General features: G+C 39.2%; 1 protein-coding gene across 1 annotated transcript in view; it reads right to left on the bottom strand.

The window, feature by feature from the left end:
- Positions 1 to 22,290, bottom strand: part of LOC110581982 (adenylate cyclase type 10-like) — a 38,830-nt gene that overhangs the window by 14,797 nt on the left and 1,743 nt on the right. The window contains exons 2-15 of the mRNA XM_044917330.1: positions 13,579 to 13,784; positions 13,201 to 13,291; positions 13,019 to 13,107; positions 12,216 to 12,407; positions 11,410 to 11,531; positions 8,416 to 8,471; positions 7,490 to 7,643; positions 7,139 to 7,328; positions 5,857 to 5,943; positions 4,406 to 4,677; positions 3,731 to 3,864; positions 2,988 to 3,116; positions 1,721 to 1,996; positions 358 to 687 (exon numbers count right to left, since the gene is read on the bottom strand). Coding sequence (XP_044773265.1) covers positions 358 to 687; positions 1,721 to 1,996; positions 2,988 to 3,116; positions 3,731 to 3,864; positions 4,406 to 4,677; positions 5,857 to 5,943; positions 7,139 to 7,328; positions 7,490 to 7,643; positions 8,416 to 8,471; positions 11,410 to 11,531; positions 12,216 to 12,407; positions 13,019 to 13,107; positions 13,201 to 13,291; positions 13,579 to 13,784 — 2,328 coding nt within the window. The remainder of the gene's footprint in view (positions 1 to 357; positions 688 to 1,720; positions 1,997 to 2,987; positions 3,117 to 3,730; positions 3,865 to 4,405; positions 4,678 to 5,856; positions 5,944 to 7,138; positions 7,329 to 7,489; positions 7,644 to 8,415; positions 8,472 to 11,409; positions 11,532 to 12,215; positions 12,408 to 13,018; positions 13,108 to 13,200; positions 13,292 to 13,578; positions 13,785 to 22,290) is intronic.

Genomic DNA, 22,290 nt, shown 5'->3' on the forward strand with positions numbered 1-22,290 from the left:
AACAGTAGCTAAAATGTATTGAGCACTAACCGTGTGCCTGGCACTATTCAAAGCATATTATATATTTTAACTCATTCAATTCTCACAGCAACTCTATGAAATTGGTACTGTTATTTTCCTCAATTAATTGAGGCTGGGTAACTTGCCCAAGACTGCCAACCAAAACAAGCATGATTTCTAAAGTTCCTTTTAGCTCTGAAATTACATTTTTCTTATTTTTGGTGCTTCAGGGATAAATGGCTCTTTCTGCCTATTTTTCTCCCTTAATCAGATTCTACCTTTTGGATGAAGAACTCCAAGTACATGAATACAGAGAAGTGCTGCCCACATGTCTTCTTTCTGCTTCCTGGGTTTTACCTTGGGGAGAAGGCAGCTGCAATTTGTCTGTGATCACTTGTGTTAGTACTGAGCCAGTATCTTTGTAACTACAGAACCGGGAGATCCCACTGCAGCTCTTAGCAGAACAGATGGCAAAACGGTGGAAGGGGACAAAGTCCCCCCCATGACAGCTCTGACAGCGGCAGGCCAAATCTTGGAGAAAGCAGGCACATTCAAGGTGCAGGGCTATCTGCTGTGCCTTGGGCCACAGCTCCCAAGCAGCTTCCCGTAATAGTGGCACTCCAAATTCTAGCATCTCTGTTTGAGGTAGAGATAATTCCTCTTGCAGACTGAGAGGAGAGTCAGCATCTGAAATATAGGAAATCTAAGTGAGAGTCTCCCTTAAAGGCCTTTTATGCTATCAGTAGCAAACTCCCAATCAGATGCTACTAGTTTATAAGAAAATTTTATTTACAATTCCTCTGTATAAAGTATATTACACCAATCTGACAGTGACATTAACCATATCTTGTACAAAGTACCACAGAAAGGAAATGGTCAGTGGTAAAGAAGTACGCTGAGTAGATTTCTTAGATGCTCCTCCTAAATTGAGCTTTTTTACTACAAATTACTATAAACATCAAATCATCAGAAATGCTCTGTTTAGGGATGCCAGGTGGCTCAGTCGGTTAAGTGTCTGCCTTTGGCTCAGGTCATGATCTCAGGGTCCTGGGATGGAGCCCCACATGGGCAGGCATCAGGTTCTCTACTCAGCAGGGAGTCTTCTCCCTCTGCCTGCCCCTCCCCCTGCTCGTGTTCTCTCTCTAATGATAAAATCATTAAAAAAAAAAAGAAGAAATGCTCTGTTCAAACATAAGGCCCAAACATATTTCAAAGTCAAAGGGAAATTATTTGTGGAATATATGTGCTTTGGGTAGTCTATGCCATAATTTTATTATTTGGAGAATTTGAGATTGCAAGCTATTTAATGTGTATCTTGCTTTGCTCATGTCTGTTTCAATTCCAGATGTGTTTATCTTCCTTGAAAATTTCTAAAATTAGGAACAGTTTATCCTTTTTTTTCTTATTATTTATATCTAGAAACCAATAAAGGATTATGGTAATATTTTCTGAACCAAAAATCAAGATACAGATATTTAACACATGGGGTTAACAAGGAGCTAAAATTCTTGGAATTAAAACAATTCTGAAAAATACAGGTTATTCGTTCACTATAATCATGGCTCCTTTGTGATTAAAATAATCACTTCCCCCCATTTCTTAGCCATAGTTTTAGGGAACTGAGGCCCATGATAAAGGATATTGATGTTCTTTTTGAACACAAATATCCCTACCCAAGGCTCTCTGTTCAGGTAAGAACAAGGAAGCAGCTCTTCCTCACCTGACTTTTTCTTCTTCTGCTCTTTGGTTTGTTCAATAATCTTGATAGAGGAAGGCACTAATATTGACTCGGCAGGAAGCTCTTGACTCTTGCTGAGCCAGCAGAGCACATGTATATCCACAAGAGCCCTCAGCACCTGAAGTAGCTTGTTTTTATTCCAGCCAGGCAGGAGGTGCTGCAGGAGATCTATGTGGAAGGAGTGACCAATGACTGCAGCACACTTAACCAGCAACTGCTCCTCTAGGCTCAATTGATCCAACTGGTTTACTGCTATTTCTGGAAAACAAAACAAAACAAAACAAGAGAAGTGAACAAGCTTTCTACAAACATAGAATACATTGTGTTGATAATCTGTTCACTTAAAAAAAAAAAGGTTTTGCCGGGCGCCAGAGTGGCTCAGCCGGTTGAGCTTCTGACTCTTGATTTCAGCTCACGTCATGCTCTCAGGTTGTGGCATTGAGCCCTGTGTCAGCCTCCCTGCTCATCAGGGAATCTGCTTGAGAGTCTTTCTCTCTCTCTCTCCCTCTGCCCCTCCCACCCCCTCTCTCTCTCTCAAATAAATAAATACAACTTAAAAAAAAAAAAAAGGCTTGCTTTTGGTCCTCCCCTTCTCCGCTCACCCTAACCTCTTGAGAGAGCCTTATCTCTCAGTCCTCATTTGTCCTTATTCCCCATTCATTGTTCAACCACCACCACCACCAACCAGGTTTTCACTATACCACTGAAACTGTTCTCCCCATGGTCACCAAAACCTTCTTCATTTCTAAAAAGAACATCCCCTATCTGATTATGCCTACTCAATTCTGATGGCTTCTCCATTCTTTATCTCATCAGTCATTATAAACTTACTTTGCCCTCTTCTTATTCAACTCCTGCTATGTGTATACCACTGTCTCTTCACTAGCACCACAGATTTTCTTAAATCTCAGCCACATTATCTCCCTTGCTTACTGCCTCCTCTAGCATAGGAATATGCACAAAGAGAAACTCAGGACCTAATTTTTATCAAATAACTAGAAAACTTCTTAGGCATTAGTCAGACCCAGAGTACAAGGGGCTCACTTAAGTAAAACATTACTCAAGTAGCATTACAAATCTCTTAAAGGCTCTTTGGGCAGTGCCAGAACTTATTTCTAGAAGGCAGGTTTCTTTTTTAGAAGAAAATGGAGCTAGCGTAATAATGAAAGACCTATATTCAATCAATCACCAAATTACTAAGCGCAATGACATCTGTAATTGGTTTGCTTGAGGTTTTCAAGGGACTTGCCTTTTAATAATGGTGGGAGAAGCACAGTATCCAAGTTCACATCATCCTTGACTGTGCAGATATAAAGTTCCTGGTCTTCTTCAGAGCCAGCAGGAAGAATACCATATATTGTAGATTTCATCGCATTGGCTGTAGGGAAAGAAGACTATGACTGAGAAGACACCATGCTCAGTGACTGTAGTTTTAAAGGCACAAAATTACAAGAATTTAGTCAAGGAATTAACAGGATGAAGATAAATAGAGCATATGTTTTAAAGTGGCTTACCCCACCCATCCTGCCTGCTAATTTTCTCTTAGAAACTAACGACATTTTCTCTACCATATGGTATCCAACATTTACACTCTTCCTATTTACCTTCCAGTAGCCCTCTCTTCTATTACATCACAGCCCTCGGATGCCTTTCCAGATTTACACAAACTTCTACCCCTTCCTCTTCTCCCACCCTCCTCCCTTCTCCCACCCCCTACCCAAATCATCATCCTCATCAGTAATATGCAATTCTTTATTGAACTCTTATGTTTATAAATCCTCTTTTCCTATCCCTACCTCCTGGGCTGCTTAAAAAGGAACTATAAGAGATTGACTGGCTCGATTAAGTTCTCTGAGGCAGGCCAGGAAGGCTTCCTCTTGCTTATAATGTTAGTATGGAATGGGCACATGCTTCATAAGGGTCAGGTGATGCCATATCAAAGGATGAACCCCAGCAGCCAGATGACGGTAAAACGCTGGAAGCTAAGCTTACCTGAGAGTGTCTCCCACTTGCTGTTCTTCTCCTCCTTTTGGAGGTCGTGAAAGAGCAATACATCTTTGGAGAGAAGGTCCTGGCATAAGACCTCACAGTAGAGGGGGTTTCCAAAGCACCTGTGGAGAAGGTAGCTGTAGAGAGGTAAGTAGGGGATTGCTGACTAAGATGCCCACTTGAAGAGAGCCAAGTACAGGGATATTTCATACTGAGGAATATTTCTCCTTTCTTAAAGTCAGCTTTTGATGATATATACTAACAGAGGTAAGCAGCAACACAGAAATGTAAAAAAAAAAAAAAAAAAAATTCTGATTGGTTTGAAATTTATTTTAGTAGTAACTTCTCTTTTTTAACTATTTTGTTTTTATTGCTGTTAAAAAGAACAAACGTCCCCTTACAAAGAGCCCTAGAAAGTGGCCTGATCACATATAAACTGACACCAGAAGAAAGCCATCCAAGTCCTGTCTTGTGAAAACCTGGATGATAGCCTAGGGAGGTAGCCCTTTACTGGTTTACTAGGAGACTGTCTATCCTTGAATCTGGTCTTGGGCCTCATCATGGTTACTAAGGCCATTCTCTCCCCCAACATGGGTAAGTGAGACCTGAGCCTTCTCACTTATATTATGGCACTGGCTCTGCCCTTAATGAAGTGCTCAGCGAGTCCTAGCCACTCACATCTGCAGCTCTTGGGGGATGCTCACCACCCCCAGTTCCCAACATGCCATTCGCAACAGTGAGGTTGTTGCCAACTTCAAAATGGGCACAAGGACAGCCTGAGAGCTCTGCAAGAAGTGCTGGGCACAGCCACACAGGGTGAAGGTAGAGGTCAATGTCATCACCATGATGATGGGCACAGTGGAGAGTAATGTTTCCAAAAATTCCCAGGAAGCTGCATCCATATATTGGGCTTCGTCAATGAGGAAAATCAGTGGTGTTTCCCTCACTGCCTGAAAATAACAGCAAACAGTGACAACCTTTGATTAGAAATGAAGAAACCTGATTTTTAAACGTACCATGAATTTCCCAACAGCAATTTAAATAAAATGTCAACACAGGCTGGGATTTTCTGAGTAAAATGTGTCCTAAGTCCAGGTAATATTTTATTTTATAAGTATAAAATATAGCCAGTATATCTAATTTCTAAAGAAATGTCCTGAGGTTCTTTGGACAAGAAAATACTCTAACTGAAAAACTAAATGAACATCAAAATATTCTCCAAATCAAACTTGAAGCTTTCAAACATTTCATTTTGGCAAAGGCTTCAAACTGTGTGGGAATTCATAATACTTTATATCAGTAACTTCCAAACCAGGCTGCACATCAGAATTACCTGAGTGCTTGTTAAAGCTACCAATGACCAGGCCCTATTCAGGTAACCTTTTAAAAAATATACTCATTTTTAGCCACATTCCCACTCCCCTGCTGCAGCTGGTAACCATTCTAAGGTGTTTACTGTAATCCTTTTGTTTGTATTGTGTTCTTATGAAAGGTGCATCATTGTTTTGTTAAGTAAACTTTTTATGTAAATGCTACTATATAGATCTCCTTGTTTCTCTTTTTATTCAGGATTATTTTTAAGACCACTCTGTGTTGCAATGTTTTCATCTATTCCCTTATTTCTAGACTTCTGCATTATGCTGCATAGCTCTCATCCATGAGTTCATGCCATTGCGTCCCTCTTGTCCACAAACACTGCCGTGAACAGACTCCCTGAGACATAGGTCCAAGAGTGGAATTGCTAGGTCTAGAAGACGCATGTTATTAAAATTTGACTAGTTACTTCTAGATTGCTTTCCAGAATGAATACATCAGTTTCTGCTCATAGATATTTTTGACTCTGTAATCTGGGTTAAGGCTTGAGTGTATTTGTAATAAATAGGAGGTAAAACAGCTATCTGCTTGCATTTAGAAACCCTGTTTTAAATTAAGAACCAAGGATCAGGGAAGAGCAAAGAACTTTTCTTGTATTCTGTGCAATAGGACTGATTCAAAGTTAAAGATAGATACAAACAATGAAGATACCACAAATAGGCAGGCCTAAGTCAAGGTGTGCTATGGATAGATTAAAATAAGCACAAACCATCTCCACATATTAAGAGTTAATGGTATGTAGCAAAAATACCCACCTCCTGAAGCACTTGAAAAAAACATGCCTTAACCTTCTTTTGTCTGGTCAGGTCATCCATGTGCGAAACTTTGAAGGACAAGGGAAACTAACCAGGAAAATTATTCATATATTAGCATTCACAATGATGATCTAATAAAAATATACAGGTTCTCCATAGGGAGCAGATAATGATTCTATTTTGAGTGAGAATGGGTTTCTTCTATAGGACGGGGCATAGGGTCACAAATGCTGATCCAACATCAATATAGAGTTCAGAGAGTAAGATGGAAAGTCAACGGGAGGTTAGAGGGAGAGAAAGAGAGAGACCTCCTTTCCATACCCAGACTCTGGCAAACCCTTAAAGGGTCATGACTAAGAAGTAAAGTGACAGGTTGGACTTAGCAATGTCACTTTAGACAGCTCCAGTACCCCAGTTTTTCCAAGTATGCCAGAATGAATGAGTGCATGAAACTTGTTAGAAAGAATTGCAATGGGCATCTCCTAACATTGTGCTAGGCCATGGCACGTGAGTTACCATGGACCCGAGAGTCAAAGTGAGGCCATTCCTCCAGCACTTTGGCAAGGGCCAGAGCCCCAGGCAAGGCCTGTCTTAAAACGGCTATGCCGAGGACTGCAGAGATTTTACTTTTCTCTATTTTCCATTATATACAATGCCCTGCAGGCTTGGTAGATTAGGAGAAGTGATGGAGGAAGAATAAAAGGAATTGTGGACCAGGGAATTCTTAGTCTGCTCACTCTTGGGTACCACGTAAACCCTAGACCACTGGAAGCTTTTGAGATTCAGATGCTGGTTCAAGTGACAAACTCCATGGCATGGCTAGGGTTAAAGAACAAAACATTACAACTGACTTGAGAACACATGGATAAAATTGCTGGGGACGCTCAACCGGTCAGTATCACCTTGACAGATTTAACACTCACATTTACACTATGATCTCTTATATACCACCTCCTTTAAAATGTATGCACTAATCACATAAAGTACTATAATCATCATTTCACAGGTGAAAAAATGTAGTCTCAGGCAAAGCGATTTGTGCCACGACATTCAATTAGCAAGTATTGGAGTCAGAGTCCTAGAATCTACTTTGCTCAACAAAGAGAAAGCCTGGGTTTTGGTGTCAAAGGGATTTCAAATCTTAACCCTGCCATTGCTAACTATATGTTCTTAGGTTATACATATATGGCCTAAGGGCATTAGATTAGAAAACAATCCTGGGTCCAACTATCCACCAAAAATAACATTAGTATCCAATTCAGAAAGCCACGGCCTTCATTACCTTCACAAAGAAGAGGTCATTAAAAAGGCAGTGAAGAGGCTCCTCCACCATCCCATGGAGCTGTTTGTGTAGGCACTCTTGCCGGTAATAGGCTGGACATGCATCAATCTCAAAGAAGATGGCCATGAGGGTCTGGATGGCATAGAAGCACTGCTTGAAATCTGCTTCCTTCAGCTTCAATGGTAACACCCTGTGAATGTTAATATGGTCACTGGGAGTCCCTTGACCCACAGAGAGGTTACTCACTCCACTAGCCCAAGGATGCTGAATCTAATGATACAAGAGTCTTACCAACAAGGGAAAGGAGCCTCCAGAGAAGTAGACACTGAGCCAGAAAGCAGGAATCTTTACCTGTGTCCTTCCTTTTGGGCTAGGAAGTTTATTTCAGCCAACAGCTGACTTTTTCCATAGCCTTTTCCACCTTCATACAAAACTGCTTGTCCCTTCTTCTGGTGCAAACATTCCCGCTGTGCCATTTGGAAGGCTTCTAATTCTTTTTCCCGGTCTGTAGAGAGACAGGGAGCACCTAATACTCCTGTGTTTTTAGTAGACACTCTATTTATTTTGCAAAGGTAACTCTCAGAATGGTTTTTTCCCCTAGAATCCTGGGCAGAATCCCATTCTTTGATGAGGCTTCACATCTCTTTGCATAAGATCAGTTCTGGACTACACAGAAATGTGTGCTGGGCTTGGGGGTTTGCTCTGGAGCCTAAATAATAACATTAAGAATAATTAGGGACCACAGAGACATGGGAGCTACTATATCTTCTTAGCTTTTTGTAACATTATAACATTTTAGTTATACTGTATATATATATATACATTATAACAATCTAGTCTTCAAAGTTGGTCACAGGCTATGTAAAGATAATAGACTAATAGATATAAATGAAGATAAATATAAAGATAGGGAATATATAGTGTGTGTGGTAACAGTCTTGGTGCCCTCTTTATGGTCTCATGATGAGGAATTTTCCTCTAGAGATGATCCACAACAAGCTGAGCAGACCTCAATAGCTGAACTCTGACTTACAAAGATTCTTACTAAATGTTGGTACTTCTCAGGCAAAGTGAGAAGACTCTACCTGAAGTGTAAACATTCAACATGGAAAAGAAATGGCAAGGCCTCTTCAAAATTAACATAAATTCAGTAAGAAGGTTGCTCTCTATTCTTTTAATATAATGCTTAGAAGCACTTAGTCTTGCATTTTTAAAAAATCACATTTAACCATCTACAGCTGGAAAAAATATGATTTAAGGGAGAAAAGAAAACTCACCTAACAAAGGGTGATTTTTATTTCTCTCTCTGGCCAAATGTCTCCTCCCAAACATTCTGGGAAAAAGGACAAAGGGAAATGTGTCTATTAACAGATTGGGATAGATAGAATGTATATCTCTAAATAGCTAGAAGACAAACTGTCTCATCTGCAAGTACTTTCAGATAATTGAAAAGGTCCAGAGTTCTATATAAGAGTTGTAAAAAATTAAAAATCTTTGGGAGGAGGAAGGGGAGAAATACTGATTGTTCCAGGCTCAGAGAAGTAAATAAATTGTGAGGTACACAAAGAAAAAAAGAACACCCAGATTCGTGACCTATTGCATTCTCTTCCTGTTGGATAGCAAGAAGTTCACTGAGGAACTAGCTAAGAGCTAAACAGAAAAGCTAAAGATCTCAGACACTCAACCCTCCTCTTATGTCTCTTATTCCAGCACGCCAGGACTCGAAGCATCTTTCTTTCTAGTTTCATACACTCAAACACTGATGATTCCTATACTCTGATTCTGTAAAAGAGATGGGAATAAACTATTAATGACACTCACATACATCTCCTATGGCCAAGGTATTCATACATCTTCCCTGGGTTGGAGATATTTTTCATCATCTTCTCTGGGAGTTTCTTGAAGTTGTAAGCAGGCAGCATGGATCTTAGATATGTTACCTCATCACAGGACACCAAACCTGGATAAGCAGTTATCATTCTGGCCACAAGGCTCACCTTTGGGCCAATAACTGTGTCAGAGAGACAGTAAAGAAAAGGATGGAGAATTTTTGAACCATCTCCTCCACTTTTACCCCCTAAGTCACAGAGCTAATAGTCCAATGTCCTATTCTACCTGTATATTCGTGTCTCGCTACTGCCCCAATCATGCCACAGAATACTGGTCCGTTGGTAATACTGATGGAAACAAGCCTGGGGGTCAGAAAAGCAACAGTGGGTAAATACAGTCAGAAGCCTCCAAGTCAGGCACTAGAGCTGTGACTCCTCAGATCCAGATGTCTAGTTTTAGAGCTCAGAATAGAAAAGGCCAGAGACTGCTGTCTACATCACATGATGTGTATAAAGTTACAAAGGAACAAAATAGTCCCCGTACTCATGGAGTTTTAGTTGGGGAGCTATTATCAGCAGAAAGACTAAATAAAAACACCTTATATCTGTTAGATAGTTTATATGTTTTTTGAAGTACTTTCAAATTGATTACTCCATCCGATCCTTTGAGGGATAATTAACAACAAATATGTGAGGTATGTAGGGCAAATATTTTAACCCCATTTGACAAAATAAAAAACAAAAACCCACAACTGAAGGAGCTAATTAACTTTCCCAGAGTTACACAGCAGAAATCAACAGAAGAGTCAGAATGAGAATCCAGGCCTCCTGACTCCTAGCCCAGTGTTATTTCCACTATACCATGCTGCCTCAGATAAAACCCCAAAATGAAAAGTAGATCAACAGTTATCAATACAGGGTTAATGGATCAATTAATGCTAGAATGTCAGAGTAAAGGAATAATCACAGGGTCAGGCTGTTGATGGAAGCCTTCCTGAAACGAATTAGCCTTTGGAATACATTTTAAAAATAAGTAATATTTTTCATTCATTCATTCGTGTATAGGTTCATTCATTTAACAAGCACTGAGAAGTATGTGCAGTACCAAGTACTGGGCTAGGTGTTTAAAATATCTTGCTCTGGAGAAGTTCAGTTTCGGGCAGCAGGAAGGTTGGTAGAAATTGAGGGAGGCGAAGAGACATATGTATAAGTTAGCAAGACAAATACTACATATTAGAGATCAGCATAGCAAATTAACAGAGCAAACAGAATGAATATACTAACTTATACTAGAGAGTTAGAAAAAGCACTCAGAAAGGAGAGGGTGTATGATTGGACTTTGTAAGTTGAAGTACTGTGAAAGCGGGGCAACAGCATTCCTTTCAATGGGAAAAGGCAGAGACTCTGAAAAGCCTGCTGTGTTTGTGCAAAACTAAGCAGTTCAAGATGGCTACAGCACAGACAGTGTGTCCAGTAGGGACAAGTGAAGGGAGATGTGGTCCTACCTAGGCCAGGAATGGGAAAGCACTAGAAATATGAATTATTTAAAAAGGGGGCATACACTGTTCCAGGTGAAGAAAAGGTTCAAAGGTAGCAAGTTCATACATAACAGGAAATAATCAGACTTACTTGATGTGAAAATTTACTTGATGTGAAAATTTCATGTGACGGATAAGATATGTGGATGGAGAAAGAGGGTACAACGAGGCATAAATTAGTTTCAAGTTAAATCTACAAATAAACCATTTTCAGTTGTTTACAGAGAGCACAAAAAGTGGCAACAATGCTAACACTATTGTATCTTTGCCATCAAAATTCTCCTGCCTTCTTCTAAGGCCAGGATTGAGGACTTTTACTTGGGCCCATTGCTCAGGGTGAGTAAGAGACACCCAAGACCTAAACCACGCAGTTGGTTCTGCTGCCACACCAAGAATAAGACTAAACATCTTTGGATGTTTCACCATGCTTCCTTTGTCTAAAATGCCCTCTCTCGCTTTCCCCAATTGTTGAACTCCAGTGGTGGTCCCTTCCTATCTTGATAATTGCCCTACAACTTCTCTTCCCATACCTCCCCTCCCTGTAGACAGGCAGCCTTTGTTCTACATTCCCACGACATCCAGACATATTATTTGTATTATATTAATTTACACATTTGCTTGTTCCTTTGTGGTGTTCTTAAATCTTGTTATGAGTATTTGGTGCCTCCCTCTTTCACCCCATTAGATGGAAACTTATCTTCATTTTCCCTGGGTATCTATTACATAATTCTGTGCCTAATGATTCCTTAATAGAGCTTATTTTCTGACTTCCCTTAGCATGTTCTCTCCTCTTCAGGCAGATTCTAGACACTCTCAACCCCAGCTACTTGTTACTGCCTCCTACCCTGCCTGAAGAGCCCCCTGGGGCCTGAGAAGCTCCTCTCTGCCCCACCTTCCTCCTCACTTGGTCTCAGCAAGATTCTCCCAGCAGAAGCTGAAGATGCTGAAGGAGCTCTCCAGGGCATGTGCACACTCATCTGGCTTCTTATCCCCGGGAAGGCCAAAAACACAGAGGAACATGCAGCCCTGGGACAGATGACAAAGAAGGAAAAGAGAAGTTTACCTGGGGAAAGAATATGCTTGCCTCAACTGGACCAACTCCCCTGAATGAAGCCAGAGCTTTTCCCCACTGGTTTTCTGTTAGGAATGTTGAATTCTACAGGATTCATGAAATGGACACTCTGGGCCACATCAACATGGAGATTAAAAAAAAAAGAAGAAGAAATAAAATCTTGATTTAACTAACTCTGCAAAGAACTGAAATGTAAAACATAAGAAAAACTGATGTCAAGAACTTTTCAAAAATTCCATTTCTAGTATATGCCTTGAGCTGTCTATCTACTCACATTTTTATTCACCTACAATGTCATGTATTATGATACTGCTCTTTTTCAAGCTCCTCAATTATCAGAATTATCTGATTACACTCACTTTATTAATAGAACCAGAAAAATATGCTTTTGCTCTGACAAAGATTTTTCAACAAGAATTGAATGAAAAAGGACATGGAGATAATCTTCAGTTACCCTGAAAATTAAATTAACTAGAACATCCCATTCCTTAACAATTATTAGTTGAACTTTTGATGTCCTATAGCTTGTCACAAAATAAACAGCAGGGAATTTGACTTACACATGTGTTATGTGGGGAACAAGACTATTATTCCTCACTCACCTTTAATGCTGATGGGTCAAGTTTCCTTGTACTTACTTTCTCAAACATAAAGATCCGGCTTAGCTGGCCACCCCCTTGCTCTATGACTGTGGAGATGTACAGGGCAGCCTCCTGGATAAGATGACACAAATGCGACATCCATGCTGTCTTGTGGAACTCTAGGCTGACCAAAACCATAGTCACGGTACGGAATTCGGATATATACTCCATAGGCTGCCCTTCATCAATCTACAAAGACACAGTGAGTTATCTTGCCTGTATCTTCAACTCTCAGTATCATGTTTAAGCATTTGAATTTTATATTCCATGGTGAGTATGAGAAAATAACTTACAGATGTCAGACAAAAAACTTAAAATTCAGGTTTGAGAAGTATAGAAGATGTACAAACCAGTACACTTGGAATTAAAACTGTTTGACTTTAAACCTAATTTACTGATGAAATTTGCCACATTTTTATGTTTTCTCTTAGAGTTAATTTGGTATGTCCATTCTACTAGTCATTATATCACTTACTAAGGGATTCATATAGATTCATATATACACAATCAACACATATTTACCAAGCATATACTCTCTACCCTGTTTACTAAACAATGTACTAGCTTCTTGAGGGACACACTGAAAAACAAATATGGCTTCCACTTGCTAGAACTGAGAAATCTGAAGTTAAGACATGTCATCACAGGAACTGGTACAGATGGGGAAACCTGCCAGCATTACAATGGAGAGCAGGAGATGAACTGGATCAATATGAAAAGGTCATCACATATAAATGTACACCTGTCAACATAAACACACACACACAGTCTACACAATGACTCAAGAACTAGGAAATAACCTTCTTCAAGAGGTTTTTCATTATGTGCTTCCGCAGGGTTTGTTCAAGCGTAGAGTCTGGATCCAACTCCAGGGCAGTTCTTAGAGTATCTGAGAAAAGGAAAAAAAACAAAATGTCTCTAGCCATGTGGAAAATTTATCTTTGAAATTTTGGGCTTGGGGAGAAAGGACCAAGTAACTTACCAGCACTTGTCCGGTAATGTGGCAGGTAATCGAGGCACTTGTCAAAATGCTCATCAAAATCAAATGGGTCAATGATCCGCATATCTCTTAACTACAGAAAGGAAACTGCTCATTTGGGTGCCCACCCACCGACTGGATTACTGTTGGTCCCTTAACAGAGGGGCTGAGGATGCCATTTCCCTTGTTGATCAATGTATCTTTCCAGCCTTATTTTTCTGCCTCATCTAACTTCCTGGGAGGATATCCCCCACCTCCCTCCAAAATAGAGTTCTAATGGTTGTTGGTTTGGTCAAGCCGTATGTGACCAGCACCAGAGCACTGCCCTGTGTAGGAGAAAGGCCTTTTCAGGACGTGCAATGGATGGGACCAGCCTCCTACCTTCACAGCTTCATCCTCCCTCATGATTTCCACTTCAAACATGTACTGCTCACAAAGCTTCCAGCAGTTCCAGGACAAGACAATCTCATTTGCCTGAGCCAAACGCTGAGCTACCTGGACATCATCCACATTCCGCCCAATCACCAAGAGGTACTGTCGCTGCTCATCTCCAACAATAACCTGGGAAAACCGACCTGCAGATAGACCTATCCAGAAAAAAGGACACCAGTGGTGAATAGCCAAACTCAATTAGAAAACTATGCACATTGCTCTATGCATCAAGCCAGTCTTGTTATTGCAAAAATATTAGGTGAGCTTACCTTCAAAAATATTACTTTGCCTCAGATTTCCTTCTGTCTTAAGCATATCCAGACACATTCAAACAAGCCTGGGTTGTATGGAGGAAGAGGCAAGAGATCCTAGGCCTCTAAGGTTCCTCTCTTTAAATTGTTCTTCTAATAAACAACTAGGTTGTGATGGCAGAGACCGAATGGTTATGCTCAGAAACTGCTGCCACAGTGACTATACCACCTCCTCAACATATAATCAAGGCTAAGTGATTTTACCAGATAAAATACCAATCAGTATTTTACCAGACTTGGGCTTTGCCATACACTTTTATTCTATCTCCTGTTTTTCTTACCCTGAGGCATTTCTCACTGCTAATATGGCTAAAAAACCGGTTTGCTTACCAGAGGAAAAAGGACTATATCCAAGTTAAGCCTGCCCTTAGCTAAGTTACCCAATCTAAGCTAAAAACAAAGGGAAAATAGTTTTAAAAGAATCGTAGAGATATATGCTTTTGGCCAAGATGGATTAACAGGTGGTGAATTTACCATAATTCCCAGAACAATGAAGAAATTAGAAAAAACACACAAAGTAACAGTTTTCAAGATATTGGACATCAGGTAATAAAGGACAATGATACCTGAGAGATAGGAAACAAACCAGGTGAATCCTCTGATACCCTAGCTTACTGCATGGAAGAGTTTCCAGGACTTCTCAGGGAGGGGAAGCCCAGGTATAGCCCAGAGGACTCCTCAAGTTGAGGAAGCAGAGCTAGGATCTGAGGAGGCCAAGGTGGTTAGAGTTCACAGGGCACTGTGAGTACTGGAGAGAAGTGTACAGAGAGAGAATTCCAGAGATTTGTACCAGGTCCCCTACAAGTCTTTAGCTGAGTACTAACAAGTACATCAATGTGAGGAAACTACCTGAAACCAGGGAAAGAGCCACCTGAAGAGATTAGAAGGAACAAGCCCCAGTATCACGCAGGGCTGGCAATAGTTCCTGTTCCCACCAGCCAGAGTGTCAAACTTAATAAGTCACAGGACATTAGGTACAGTATTCAGAAGGGGTTTGCCTCAGGAATGGGGCAAAACCAGCCCTGGACTAAACACTGCTCTGGTCCCACCCAACAAAGTTTAAAAGCAAAACCTGAAAAAAAATCAAGCTAACCACATCCCAGAAGTATGCTCAAGGATATTTATAGAAGTATAAAAAAAATCCAGCATCCAACAAGGTTAAATTCACAATGTCTGGAACCCACCCAAAATAATCAGGCATGCAAAGAAAAAGGAAAATATGATCCACAATGAGGAGAAAAATCAATCAATCAAGCCTAACCCAGAATAACACAGATGATAGAATTAGCAAATAAGAAAACATTAAAAGTTATAACTATATTCAAGAACCTAGAAAAATGAGTAAATAGAGACACTGCAAAAGAAAAGGTCTGTACAGTTGAAAACACAGCAATAGAAACTATCCAAAATGAAAACAGGGAGAAAAAAAGAAACAATGAACACAATATCAATGACTTGTAGGACAATTTCAAGCAGTCTAATATGTGTGTAATTGGACAGAGGAGGAGGAAGAGAGAAAAAATTATTTGGAAAAATAATAGCAGAACATTTTCTAAATTTGATAAAACCCCAAACCCTATAGATCCAGAATCTCAATGAGCTGCAAGCACAAAAGTGAAAGAAAACTATATCGAGGGACATCATAATCAGATTACCCAAAACCAGTGATAAAGAAAAAAACTGTAAGTGAAGCCGGTGTCGGGGGGTGGTGGTGGAAGGAAGACATTATATACAAACAAAGATAAAGATGAAGGCAGATTTCTTGTTGGAAATGCTGCAAGCTAGAAGTCCTAGAAACTCTTCCATGCAGTAAGCTAGGGTATCAGAGGGTTCACCTTGTTTGTTTCCTATCTCTCAGGTATCATTGTGCTTTATTACCTGATGTCCAATATCTTGAAAACTGTTACTTTGTGTGTTTTTTCTAGTTTCTTCATTGTTCTGGGAATTATGGTAAATTATGGTAAATTCACCACCTGTTAATCCATCTACTGTACCTAATGTCCTGTGACGTTAGTTGTTGTTTAGAAAAACAACTTTAATGTAAGAGAGAAAATCCCCCATCAACCTAGAACTCCATACCCAGTGAAAATACCTTTCAGAAAACAGAGGTGAAATAAAGATTTTTCAGACATACAAGAACTGAACTAACACATATCTAGCAAACCCACACTATGAGAAATGTTAAAAGAAGTTCTTCAAACGGACAACAGTAAGTGTTAATAAGGACATGGAAAATTGGAACACTCACACATTGCTGGTGGGAATGTAAAATGGTACAACCACTTTGGGAAAAAGATTAGCAATTCCTTAAAAAGCTAGACATATATCTACCATATGATCTAGACTTTTCACTTCTAGGTATTTACCCAAGAGAAATAAACACATGTCTCTTTGAAGACTTATACACAGATGTTCATAGTAGCTTTATTTGTAATAGCCAAAAATTGACAACCCAACTGTCCATCAAAAAGTGAATGGATAAACAAATTGTGGTACATCCATATAAAAGAATACTACTTAGCAATAAAAAGGAGTGAACTATTGATACATGCTACAACATTCTTTAAAAATGCAAAATAATCTCTAATGACAGAAAGGAGATCAGAGATTTCTTGAGGATAGGGAGGGGAGTGGTAGGAGGGGGGTTATAAAAGGGTACAAGGAAACTTTAGTGAGTGATGGGTATGTACATTATCTTAATTGTGGTGATGGTTTCAAAAGTATACAAATATGTACAGTATCAATTATGAATTATCCATCAATAAAACAAAAAGCAAAACAACAAAAAATGCTAGGACAGAAGAGATGACATATAATTCAGAATATAATTCTTCAGGCTGCTCCTCAAAATATAAATGAATAGGTAGAGTCAACTTTTGCCCTTCATTCAGAAACCTCTTGAGGTTTCTGGACTTCTGTGAAGGAGCTTTGTATATAGAGCTTCTCCTCTAATCCTGACTCTGTCACTGATGCAATTTTTGCCTCTGTGTGCAGCTTTTAAATCTTTATTGTATTGTATTACATTTTTGATTATGTAATATAATAACATAGTTCAAAAATCAAACTATATAAAGAATATACATAAAAATTCTTGATTCTGACTTTTGGGGAAGATGGTACAGTAAGAGGATCCTAAACTCACCTTATCCCAGACACAACTAGATAACACTTGGATCAGAGCAAACAACCCAGAAAAGGACCTGAAGATTGGCCAAACAAACTCCATGCCTAAATGTAGAGAAGAGGCTACATCGAAGATGGTAGGAATGGTGAGGACTCAGTGGGAATCTAAACCCCGTGGGTGTGACTGCTGGAGGGTGGGAGCCATGGACAAGAAGAGGGGCAAGAAGCACACTGGGGAGCCTACAAGGAGAAGAGAAATCCCTATAGCATTTGGCTTTAAAAATCACAGGGGCTGAATTTCATGAGTGCTTATTACCAGTGGGACTTAAAGCCTGGAACTTTAAAAAACAGTGGGCTTGGCTCTGAGAGAGCTTAGCTAGTGATAGGAAGCTGAGCCCCTGCCCTTAAAAAGACAGCACAGAAAACAGCGTGCAGAGATACAGCTTGGAAGCCGAAGTTTGAAAGGCGCCTGTGGCTTATGGGAAGGAGAGTCAGTTACTAATCTCAGAGTTCACTGAGGGACTTCTCCAGGAACAAAGGAGCTGGCAGGTGCCATTTCCCTTCCCTGCCCCTCATCATAAACATACAGCTGCTACCTGTGGGAATGAGTGCAGGGCCGGCACTTGCTCCCTAACTTGCTTATACTGTGCCCTGCCCCCTCCAGCCAGAACTGCCTCAGTCCTGGTGCTGTGGATCCCCTCCCCAAGAAGACCCAGGCAATCCTTGCCAACACTGTATCTCCCGACCTCCCATGGAGGATGCACACACTTTGTTAAAATTACACACCCTGCCCTTGCATGCTGTCCAGAGTACCCAGGTCCTTTGGCCTCTGCAGCAGCTACACATGCCCTGTGGAGGAGGACCAGTGCCACTAGTTAAAAGTACACATCCCACCCACTACTTTCAAGAGCAAGAGATGTAGCTGACTTTCCTAAACACACAGGGCCAGAGAGAGTTAGGCAGAATGAGGGGACAGAAGAATATATCACAAATAAAAAAACAGGACAAAACTACAGCAAGAGACCTAAGTGAAATGGAGATAAGTAACATGGCTGATAGCAAATTTAAAGTAATGATCATAAAGATATTCACTCAAGAAAAGAGTGGAGGACATCAGTGAGACCTTTAAGAAAGAGATAGAAAACATAAAAAAGAACCAGATGAAAAACACAATAAATGAAATTAAAAATAAACTTGATAGAATCAATAGCAGGGGGAAGAAGGAGTGGAACAAATTAATGAACTAGAAGACAGAGTAATGGAAAGTAATCAAGCTAAACAAATAAGAGAAAAAAGAATTATGCAAACTGAGAACAGACTTAAGGGAATTCAGTGATGTCTTCAGGTGCAATAACATTCACATTATAGGGGTTCCAGAAGGAGAGAGAGAAAAGGGGGGAAAATTTATTTGAAGAAACAATAGCTGAAAACTTCCCTAATCTGGGAAGGAAACACATATCCAGGTCCAGGCAAAGAGGTCCTCCAACAAAATTAACCAAAGGAGGTCTACACTAAGACACATAATAATCAAAATGGCAAAAAGGAGTAATAAGGAAAAAATTTTTTAAAGATTTATTTATTTGAGAGATGCGGGGGGGAGGGGCAGAGGGAGAGAGAAACTTAAGCAGACTCTGCACGCAGCACAGAGCCCTACGTGGGGCTCAATCTCATGACCCTGAGATCATGAACTGAGCCAAAACCAAGAGTTGGACGCCCAACCAACTGCGCCACCCAGGCACCCCCAAGAAAAAAATGTTTAAAGCAGCAACAGAAAAGACAATTACATATAAGAGAAACCCCATAAGGCTATCAGCGGTTTTCAGCAGAAACTTTGCAAGCCAGAAGAGAATGGTATAATATATTCAAAGTGCTGAAAGGGAAAAATCTACAGCCAAGAATACCCTATCCAGCAAGGCTATCATTCAGAATAGGAGAGATAAGAAGTTTCTCAGACAAACAAAAACTAAAGGAGTTCATGAACAACTAAGTCAGCCTTACAAGAAATACTAAAGTGGACTCTTTGCGTGGAAAGGAAAGACCATAAGTGAGTGTATGATAAGGAGGAAACACAAAAGCAGTAAAAGTAAGTATTTCTGTAAAAAAAATCAGTCAAAGGAGTCACACACACAAAAAAGGATGAAAATATGACACCATATACCTAAAACATGGAAGGAAAAGGAGTAAAGAATGGGTTCAAACTTAAGTGACCATCAACTTAATATAGACTGCTATATGCAGAAGATGTTATATACAAACCTAATGGTAACCATAAATCAAAAACCCTTAATAGATATGCAAAGAATAAAGAGAAAGGAATCCAAGTATATCACCAAGGAAAACCAGCAAACCATGAAAGAAAGACAAGAAAGGGTCAGAGAAAAACTACAAAAACAACAACAAAACAAGTAACAAAATGACAATAAATACACATCTATCAATAATTACTTAGAATGTAAATGAAATAAATGCTCCAATTAAAAGGCACAGGGTAACAGAGTGGATAAAAAAACAAGACCAATCTATATGCTGCCTACAAAAGACTCATTTCAGACCAAAGATATCTGCAGATTGAAAGTGAGAGGATGGAGAAATATTTACCATGTAAATGGATGACAAAAGAAAGCTGGAGTAGCAATATTTATATCAGACAAAATAGACTTTAAAAAAAAGACTGTAACAAGAGACAAGGATATATATAATAAGAAAGGGACAATCCAACAAGATATAACAATTTAAATATTTATGCATGGGAGCACCCAAATCATAAAACAATTAGTAAGAAACAGAAAGGAACTAATTGATAATAATACAATAGTAGGGGACGTCACACCCCACTTACATCAACGGACAGGTAATCTAAACAGAAAATCAACAAGGAAACAATGGTTTTGAATGACACACAGGACTAGATGGACTTAACAGATATATTCAGAACATTCCATCCTAAAACAGCAAAATACACATTCTCTTCAAGTGCACATGGAATATTCTTCATAATGGATCACATATTAGGCCACAAAACAGGCCTCAACAAATTCAAGAACACTGAAATCATACCATGTACCTTTTTTAACGACAACACTATGTAACTACAAATTAACCACAAGAAAAAATCTGGAAAGACCACAAATACTTGGAGGTTAAACAATATGCTACTAAACAACGAATAGGTCAACCAAGAAATCAGAGAAGAAATAAAAAAGTACATGGAAACAAATGCAAATGAAAACATAACAGTCCAAAATCTTTGCGATGCAGCAAAAGCAGTTCTAAGAGGGAAGTTTATGGCAATACAGACTTACCTCAAGAAGCAAGAAAAATCTCAAATAAACAACCTAACCTTACACCTAAAGGAGCTAGAAAAAGAACAACAAACAAAAACCAAAACCAGCAGAAGGAAGGAAATAACGAAGATTAGAGCAGAAATAAATGATACAGAAACTAAAAAGCAAGTAGAACAGATCAATGAAACCAGGAGATGGTTCTTTGAAAAGATCAACAAAATTGATAAATCTCTAGCTAGACTCATTAAAAAAAGAAAGAGGACTCAAATAAACGAAATCACAAATGAAAGAGGAGAAATAACAACCAACATCACAGAAATACAACAATTATAAGAGAATATAATGAAAACTAAATGCCAACAAATTGGAAGGCCTAGAATAAATGGATAAATTCCTAGAAACATACAACCTACCAAAGCTGAAGCAGGAAGAAATAGAAGATTTGAATAGACCAATTACCAGTAAGGAGACTGAATCAGTAATCAAAAACTCCCAACCAAAAAACAAGTCCAGGACCAGATGGCTTCACAGGCAAATTCTACCAAACATTTAAAGAAGAAGTTAATACCTATTCTCCTCATATTATTTATTCCAAAAAATAGAAGAAAAACTTCCAAATTCATTCTATGAGGTCAGCACTACCCTGATACCAAAACCAGATAAAGAAACCACAAAAAAAGAGAACTACAGGGCAATATCTCCGATGAACATAGATGCAAAAATCCTCAACAAAATACTGGCAAACTGAATCCAACAATACATTAAAAAATCATTCACCACGATCAAGTGGGATTTATTCCCAAGATGCAAGCGTGGTCCAATATTCACAAATCAACATGATACATCACATCAATAAGAGAAAGGATAAAAACCATATGATCATTTCAACAGACGAAGAAAAAGCATCTGACAGTACAATATCCCTTCATGATAAAAGCTTTCAACAAAGTAGGTTTAGAGGGAACATACCTCAACATAATGAAGGCCATATATAAAAAACCCACAGCTAACATAATCTTTAATGGGGAAAAACTGAGTTTTTCCTTAAGGTCAGGAATAAAACAGGGATGTTCACTCTAAACACTTGCATTCAATGTAGTACTGGGAGTCGAGCCATAGCAATCAGACAATAAAAAGGAATAAAAGGCATCCAAACTGGTAAGGAAGAAGTAAACAGAAGAAGTAAAACTCTATTTGCAGATGACATACTATATGTAGAAAACCCAAACACTCCACCAAAAAACTGCAAGAACTGATAAATGAATTCAGTAAATTTGCAGGACACAAAATCAATGTGCAGAAATCTGTTGTATTTCTATACACCAATAATGAAGTAGTAGAAAGAGAAATTAGGAAAACAATCCCATTTACAACTGTACAAAATAATAAGACACCTAGGAATAAACTTAATGAAAGAGGTGAAAGACCTGTACTCTGAAAACTATAAAACACTCATGAAAGAAATTGAAGATGACATAAAGAAATGGAAAGGCATTCCATGCTCATGGACTGGAGGAACAAATATTGTTAAAAAGACTATACTACCCATTCATTTATCGATGGCCCCTTGGGCTGCTTCCATAATTTGGCTACTGTAAATAATGCTATAAACATAGGGGTGCATGATCCCTTTGAGTTAGTGTTTTTGTATTTTTTTGTGTAAATACCCAGTAGGGTGATTACTGGATTGTAGGGTAGTTCTCTTTTAAACTTTTTGGGGAATCTCCACACTGTTTTCCACAATGGCTGCACCAGTTTGCATTCATTCCCACCAACAGTCCAAGAGGGTTCCTCTTTCTCTACATCCTCCCCAACATTTGTTTTCTTGTGTTTTTGATTTTAGCCATTCTGACAGGTGTGAGGTGATATCTCATTGTAGTTTTGATTTGCATTTCCTTGAAGATGAGTGACGTTGAGCATCTTATGAAAAGATGGATAAAGAA

Source organism: Neomonachus schauinslandi, chromosome 8, assembly GCF_002201575.2.
Source record: "Neomonachus schauinslandi chromosome 8, ASM220157v2, whole genome shotgun sequence".
Lineage (NCBI taxonomy): Eukaryota > Metazoa > Chordata > Mammalia > Carnivora > Phocidae > Neomonachus > Neomonachus schauinslandi.